Source organism: Elephantulus edwardii, unplaced genomic scaffold, assembly GCF_000299155.1.
Source record: "Elephantulus edwardii isolate Elephantulus edwardi_28Jun2011 unplaced genomic scaffold, EleEdw1.0 scaffold00044, whole genome shotgun sequence".
Taxonomy (NCBI): domain Eukaryota; kingdom Metazoa; phylum Chordata; class Mammalia; order Macroscelidea; family Macroscelididae; genus Elephantulus; species Elephantulus edwardii.
Genome location: NW_006399794.1, coordinates 13,828,303 through 13,835,908, shown reverse-complemented (window position 1 = coordinate 13,835,908; position 7,606 = coordinate 13,828,303). Strand labels below are relative to the sequence as shown.

General features: G+C 39.2%; 2 protein-coding genes across 4 annotated transcripts in view; one reads left to right on the top strand and one right to left on the bottom strand.

The window, feature by feature from the left end:
* LOC102864562 (14-3-3 protein theta-like) overlaps positions 1–276 on the bottom strand; it is a 1,179-nt gene extending 903 nt beyond the window's left edge. The window contains exon 1 of the mRNA XM_006885586.1: positions 5–276. Within this exon, the coding sequence (XP_006885648.1) occupies positions 5–276 (272 nt within the window). The remainder of the gene's footprint in view (positions 1–4) is intronic.
* The window catches only part of CLPB (ClpB caseinolytic peptidase B homolog (E. coli)), a 207,362-nt gene that overhangs the window by 33,449 nt on the left and 166,307 nt on the right, over positions 1–7,606 (top strand). For 2 of the 3 annotated variants that reach the window (XM_006885549.1, XM_006885548.1), the window contains exon 3: positions 4,484–4,570. The exons of the other annotated variant lie outside the window; for it this stretch is intronic. In XM_006885549.1, coding sequence (XP_006885611.1) covers positions 4,484–4,570 — 87 coding nt within the window. The remainder of the gene's footprint in view (positions 1–4,483; positions 4,571–7,606) is intronic. 3 annotated transcript variants of the gene reach the window in all.

Sequence of the window (7,606 nt, the reverse complement as noted above, 5' to 3'; positions counted from 1 at the left end):
GGACCTCAGCTCAGACTCCACTTTCTCCCGATAGTCCTTTATCAGCTGCAACTTCTTGTCGGAGGTGTCGGTTTTCTGCTCGATGCTCGAGATGACCCTCCAGGCGGCCCGGCGGCCCACGACCACGTTCTTGTAGGCCACCGACAGCAGGTTGCGCTCCTCGTTGGACAGCTCAGCCCCCTTCTCCGTCATGGCCTTCATGCAGGTGGCCATGTCGTCGTAGCGCTCAGCCTGCTCGGCCAGCTTCGCTTTCTGGATCAACTCCGTCTTCTCCATGGTGGGCTGGCGGCGTGCAGGGCTGGGGGAGGTGGGGCTCCGGGACGGGGACAGGGGAGAGGCGACGACCGGGAGAGGCGGCGAAGCCAGCAAGAACCAGGCCGGATCAGGAAGAGAGCCCTCCTCGAAAGCCTGTGGGGAGGGGCGGCCTGTTGTTTTGGTTTTTATGTTACAATGGAACCAGGTTCTGTTGTGATGAAGGATTGTAAAGTGAGGAGAATTCAGGCCTGGTTTATTACTGACCCAGTTTAATTCCTTGTGGTGCCCCTTAACATTATAGCTGTGTGACCTTGAACATGTAACTTTTGTGCCTTAATCTGATGTTAAGAAGAGATTAATACTGCTGCTTTATAGTATTATGAAGAATAAATGAGGTCAACTGTGTTTAAGTATCAGAGCAGTTCCTATCTGTAATATGTGCTTACTAAGTGATAGTTCTTTTCCTTACCTTCTATATATCTGCTACCTCATTGCAGGACACACTGTTCCCAGGACCTAGTATTTAGAATTTTAATTCTATACTTTGAGCCCTGTGCTTGTTGATTTAGAAAATAAATAGTGGGCTTCTATTACCCGTCAGGCCTCAGCATGTAGATTTAAGTAGGCTTATATGAATTCTTGGAGTACCCCAATCTACTATTTCTAGCATTCTTTCCTGGGGATAAAATTTTATTTCATTTTCAAATAATCAACATACAAATACACTTGGTGAATTTGATTGATTTGTAAACTGAACAATCTTGATAAGAATTATCATTAGGTATTCTGAAGTTTTATCTGACATTCTTTGGACATGTTACAAGGGGGGAACAGTCCTTGGAGAGGGACATCATGCTTGGGAGGGTGGAGGTACAGTGCAGGAGAGGAAGACCCTTGATGAGATGGATTGATTCAGTGACTGGGGAAATGGGGATAGGTGTGTCAGAGACAGTGAGATTGGTACAGGTTAGAGCAGAGTTTAGAGCTGTTGTACATAGGGTCGCTATGAGTAGCAGGTAACTCAATGGCACATAACAATTCTGTACTAAGCACTAGTTTTGATGAGTCATGGAAGCATTCTTGGGAGAGTACACAGGCAAAGATTCTTCCACATAACATGAGAGTAGGACTAGAATAGGCGAAGCAACACAGAAAATTTTCTAAACCAAATTAATGATGAACATCAGGGTATTAAGTAGGGATGGGACCAAAAAGAATTTTTTTTAATCCCTCCCCCTTTTAATGACTGTTTGTTATTTTGTGATATTTGATGTTTCTTCTGCAACCAGGACAATGTGTTGATGTTATTTATTATTGTACATCTTTTAACTTCCTTTTTTCTGGCATGTATATGATAGCTAATGGAGTGTACATGTAATTATCTGTTCATTATTTGTGTAGTGCTGTTGTTTGGGGATGGGGCTGCTTGGTAAAGTTGCTATTTAACACTTGTCAGGTGAGGTTTGCTCTTACCCTGGCTATGGTGGAATGTGTGGGCATTCTAATACAGTGTGCTATGGGGCCCACAGTGGATGTACTACCATTTGACATAGGATGTCCTTGCACCCACTGGGACCAAAAAGAATTTGTTGGCACTAAACCATTCCAGGAAGTAGCATCCAGAACTAATGATGACAAAGGAAGAAGTTCAAGGTGAACTGAAAACTATGGCAAAAGTTTTCCAGGAGTTGATGGAATACCATCTATTTCAATAAACAGGTGCAGCCCTGGTTGCAAAGAAGTTCAGTATATATCTGCCTCACCAGATAACTGTAAGAGATCCATATTTGTTCTCATTAAAAAAAGAAAAGGTGATTCAACAGAGTGTGCACATTATCAAACAATATCATCAATATCACGTGCAAGTAAAATCTTGGTGAAGATTATTTTCACCAAGATGTGATGTGGAACTACTGGAAATTCAAGCTGGATTCTGTAGAGGGTATGGGACGAGGGATATCATTGCTGATGTCAAATGGATCTTGACTGAAAGCAGAGAATACAAAAAAGACATTTTCAACTGTTTTATTGACTATGCAGAGGCATTTGACTGTGTAGATCATAACAAACCATGGCTAACACTAAGAAGAATGGGAATCTACGAATACTTAATCGTACTCTCGTGAAACCTATACATAAACCAAGAAGCATTTGTCTGAACATAAAAAGGGAACACTGCATGTTTTAAAAGTAGCAAAGGTTTGCATCAGGGTTGTATTCTCCATATGTATTCAATCTGTATGCTGAGCAAATAATTTAAGAAACTGGACTATATGAAGAAGAATGTGGCGTCAGGATTGGAAGAAGACATATCAATAATCTGTGTTGGCACAACCTTGTTTACAGAAAGTGATGAAAATGTGAAGCACTTACTGCAGAAGATCAAAAATTACACCTTTAATGTGAATTACATATTAATATCAAGAAAACAAAAAATCTTCACTACTGAACCAACTGGCAAGATCACAATAAATGGAGAAAAGATTGAAGTTGGCAACTACTTTATTTTACTTGGATTCATCCATGGCACCAGCAGTCAAGAAATTAAAAGGTGAATTGGGAAAATCTGCTTTCAGGGACCTCTTTAAAGTACTAAAGACCAAAGATAACAATTGAAAAACTACATCTGCCTGACCCAAGCTACAGTGTGTTCTGTTGCTACCTGTGCATCTCAAAACTGAACAGTGAATAAGGAAGACTGAAGAACCAATGCCTTTGAATTGTGTTTGTCAAGAATTCTGTCTTGGATGAAGTGCAACAAGGGTTGCAGCATCTTGAAACTTCATTTCACATATCTTGAGTTTGTTGTTAGAAGGGGCCAGTCCTTTTTAAAAAAAAAAAATCGTGATGAAAAAGGTAGAGGGTCAGAGAAAGAGAGAATACTTTCAGAAAGATGGATTGACATAGTGACTGTACCGTGGGCTCAAGTATGGCAGAGATAGTGAAGATGGTGCAGGATAGGGCAAGGTTCAGGTTCATTTTCCACGGAGAAGCTTTGAGTTGAGTGGACTCAGACATCTTTTGTTGGTTTTTTTTTTTTGACTCAGTCATCTTAAAAGTTAGCTTATTCTTTTCTCAGAAGTTAGGGGAGACAACAGTAGGTGGCAGACTCTTATAAAGGAAGGAGAGAGTTAAGGGGAATCTTGGATCTAAACACAAGTGTTAGGACAGGACATTTCATTCTCTGAGGTCTCTACTGCTTCCAGACACATCTAGCCTCCTTATTTACTGACTCTCATTCTTCTGTGCCACCCTCTTTCTCATGATGAGCCCCCAACCAAAAACCAAACTCATTGCTAGTATGGCAACCCTTTAGGAAAGAGTAAAACTATCCTAGTTTTTATGGAAATAGACCCCACATCTTACTCTCTTGCTAAGTGGTTGTTAGGTTCAGATTGCTGAACTTTTGGTTATCAGCCAAACCCCTGCCTCTCCAGAGCTCTTTTCATGTAGAGTCATACGTTCAGAACATTCAGTGCACCAAAATGAATTGGTCAGCACTTAACAATTTCAGGGAATAGAATGCAATCAAGAACCAATGGTAACAAAAAAAGAACTTCCAGATTTGGCAAAAAAAATTAAAAGCCTCAGGAACTAATGGAATACCAACTGAGGTGTTTCAACAAGCAGGTGCAGCCCTCAGGAACTAATGGAATACCAACTGAGGTGTTTCAACAAGCAGGTGCAGCCCTGGGCATGCCCACTATCCTCTGCCAAAAAATTTGGAAGACAGCTCCCTGCCCAATGGACTGGAGAAGATCACATTTGTTCCCATTCCAAAAAAAGGGTGATTCAACAGAGTATAGAAATAATTAGCCAATATCATTAATATCACATGCAAGTAAAATCTTGCTGAAGATCATTGAAAATTGGCAAAAACAGTACATCAAAAGTGAACTTCCAGAAATTTGAGCTGTATTCTAAAGAGGCCATAGAGTGTGAACTATCATAACTGATATCAGATGGGTCTTGACTGAAAGCAGAGAACACCAGAAAGATGTTTACTTGTGTTTTATTGACTATGTAAAGGTATTTGACTGTGGATCATAACAAATTATGGATAAAAGTGAGAAAATGAACTCATGTAAAACCTACACATAAACTAAGAAGCTCTTATCTGAACAGAACGAGGGAAGCCTGCATGTTTTAAAATAGGGAAGATGTGTATATCAAGGGTTGTGTCCTTTCTCCACACCTATTCAGTCTATATACATTTCTTTCTGTTTAGGCTATTGGCAGATGGTGCAGATGTCAACGCAAGGCACAGACTTGGTTGGACAGCTCTCATGGTGGCAGCCATCAGTCGAAACTACAGGTAAGAAATCTTGGTCAAATATCCACATGAACCTTCTTCCACCCTTGCTTGTCTGCTCCCTGTTTTTGGTTGGGTTTTGTTTTTTTTTTCCCCACCAAAGTCAGGGAGGTGTACTCAGCCTAAGGTACTGGATTCTCCCTGCTAAAGTGAAAAATGTGGGAGAAGCAGAAAGGGAAGATGTGGGCTTAAATCCCAGCTCTATCACTCAGTGGCTTTGTGACTGTTACTTGATGACCTGTGTGTAGTGAATTATCATCATCTTGTTTGCTGTCTGCCTCTTATCCATGTTGGAACGTCTGCAGTCACGTCCCTCGGTGAGTGCTCCACTGGGGCAGCTTCTTTAACACTTTTGATGGACACCAGAGATGGTAAGGAAAACTGGAGAAGTTAGAGCTGCGATTGTACAAAACAACTGATTAAATAAGAGCAAAAGGAGAGTCACTTATTTAAGAAAATAGACTGTGGGTGCATAGAATAACAATCATGAAATTTATAGTTGAAAGCAGTAGTTTTAATAGTCTATTCAAGCAAGACTTTAAGATTTTTATCTGCCAAAAATAGCCACCTATAGAAGAGTCATATATGTGGAAATATTTTTAAAAAGCAGTAAAACACTGCAATTTTATAATATGGTGGTATTGCCTGCCTCTACTCGTGACAGGACTTTCTTCTATCGTGAACTTGCTCTCAGCCACTAAGTTTCCTTGTTTGCCTTCATTGGCACTGGACACTTAATCTTTAAAAGAAAAATTGATGTAAATAGCTGGGAGACCTCTTATCCACTCCTGGTTCTAACTATTAAAGGTAAAGATACCTTACATTAATTTAACAACTCCACAGATAATCTGCTTCAATTGGAATTTCTGTTATTTCTACAAATATTTGTAAATTTCTACTCAGACCTAAACTTCTTGCTAATCTTTGCAGGATGAGAGATCTTGAGGCGCTCACAGTCTGATGTGAAAAGAAAGGCAGATGAGAGTTCCACAGTCTGCTGCAGTCAGTGATGTAAGAGCAGTCTATACAGGACACAGGATTCTTGCTTTATTCTTATGAGAATCAAGTAAGATGATACATGTCCTACAGATTATAAATGGCAAGTTATTCTCTGATGCCTTCATTACACCCCTTTACACACAACTACAAATGTACACAATCAAGATGTCAGGTATTCATTCATACAAATAATATTTTCTGAGTGTCTGCTGTGTGCCAGCACCAATCTAGGACCCAAGGTTTCCTTTGTGCTGTGACACAGTAATACTTCATTTTTAAAAACTGCTTTCAAAAAATGAAAACTTGAAAAAAAAAAACTGCTTTCAACAAGAGTTTTAGTTTATTTTATTAAAACCCCAAGAATTAAGAAGGTGTCATAGTTTTGAAAATTCAGATTGTCAAGTTTAAGGTTTTGGTAAAGTGTAGAATCAATGGATCTTTTCGTAGTATTCTTTCCTCATCTGCACCTAACTGCCAGCTCAAGTTCTTGCCCTTCTTAAACCTTTTGATGGCTCATCCACTTTCCCTTCTCACCTACTGTGAAATTCTCCCCCTCTGAGCTCTGGAAGCATTTAGCTTCTGCTTGTTATTAGGATTGTTCGAATACATGTATAGTTCCTACAAGGCACTGAACTCTGATGGCTAGACCATTTTCCCCTAACATTTTTATTATGTATGAACAGAAGAGAATATAGCATAACGAGCCTGAAAATATCCATCTCCAACTTTATTAGTTATCGAAAGATGCTTAATCTTAGTTCATCTGTACTCACTGCTTCTATTTTACAGGTCTCTATCTGACTCATTTTTCATCCTTTGTAATACCTGGCAAAGTGACACAGCTCTTTGCACTTTGTGAGTGTGTATAAACAATTATCAGTAGAGTCGATATCTGGAAATTCAGTGTTCAAATGTTCAAAAATCAAGTCAAGAAATATACTATTTTCTGTATTCAGAAATAAAAGCCAGTGTCAGCAGCCCTGTTTGCTCAAGCTGCTGAAAATCTCAGCAGACGTCACCTTGTCCTCTTGGGCATCACTGTCAGCTGAGGGAAGGCATGGGGATAGTTTCCAGCTTGTGCCCCTTACTTTTAGCTTGAGGTTCTCATTTAAGCTAGCGATTGTCCCGGTTTATGTAGTATTGCATCCCTATATATCTTAATTCCAAAATCTAGTACATTTTCTCTTTTTACCCACTGATACTCTGACAACATTGGTCAATCTCCTCCTCTATCTTTCAGGCATTTCCATCTGCAAGGCAGAGCCAGTAATGGAAAAGAGAGAAGGTTCTGTTCCTTTTTATATGTAGTGTGTTCAGAGTTGTGAGCTGGTAGATGTGATTTTGAGGAGACTTTTCCAAGTATAAAGAGTTGTTAGTTTAACTGATTGCTCTATCTTTATCCAGGACTATTAACAAATCAGTGATGCTTGTTGAGCTTGGCAAAGTGAGAGTAATGACTTGTATTTATTTACTTTGGTTTCTAGGAACTAATTATTGGCTTTAAAAGCATCCTTTTGTGCCTCTATCTCCCAGGGAAGATAGAATCCTACTTGGAAAAGAAGGTTGGGTTTATTTCTTCATCTCACAAATGTTTCTTCATACCTACCTTTTTACCATCATTTAGCTGATTGAAATATATCAATAATAAAAAATGTTTCTCTCATAGAACTTAATTATATGCTAGTGGTGGTTTGTGGTTAGAGTGAGGCAGGAACAGACAATACACAAATATGCAAGTAAACTATATATTAGGAGGTAAAAGATAGCTAATAATTTCAGACCTTCAACAAATCTTTAGATAGACCTGTTTAAGGAACAACTCACTGTGTTAAATCCTTTGGAATATGGATATGGAGTACAATAGTTTCAATCCTTAAGGAACTTAGCATCTTAAGAACTTTTATCTATTATTTACTATTAAGTAGGAAATCTATTGCTATTGGACAAAAATCAGAAAGTATAGATGGAACCATTATGTTGCATGGTGTACAAAAATTTAAGACCAAGCACCACAACAAGATAAAGGTAAATAATCCAATG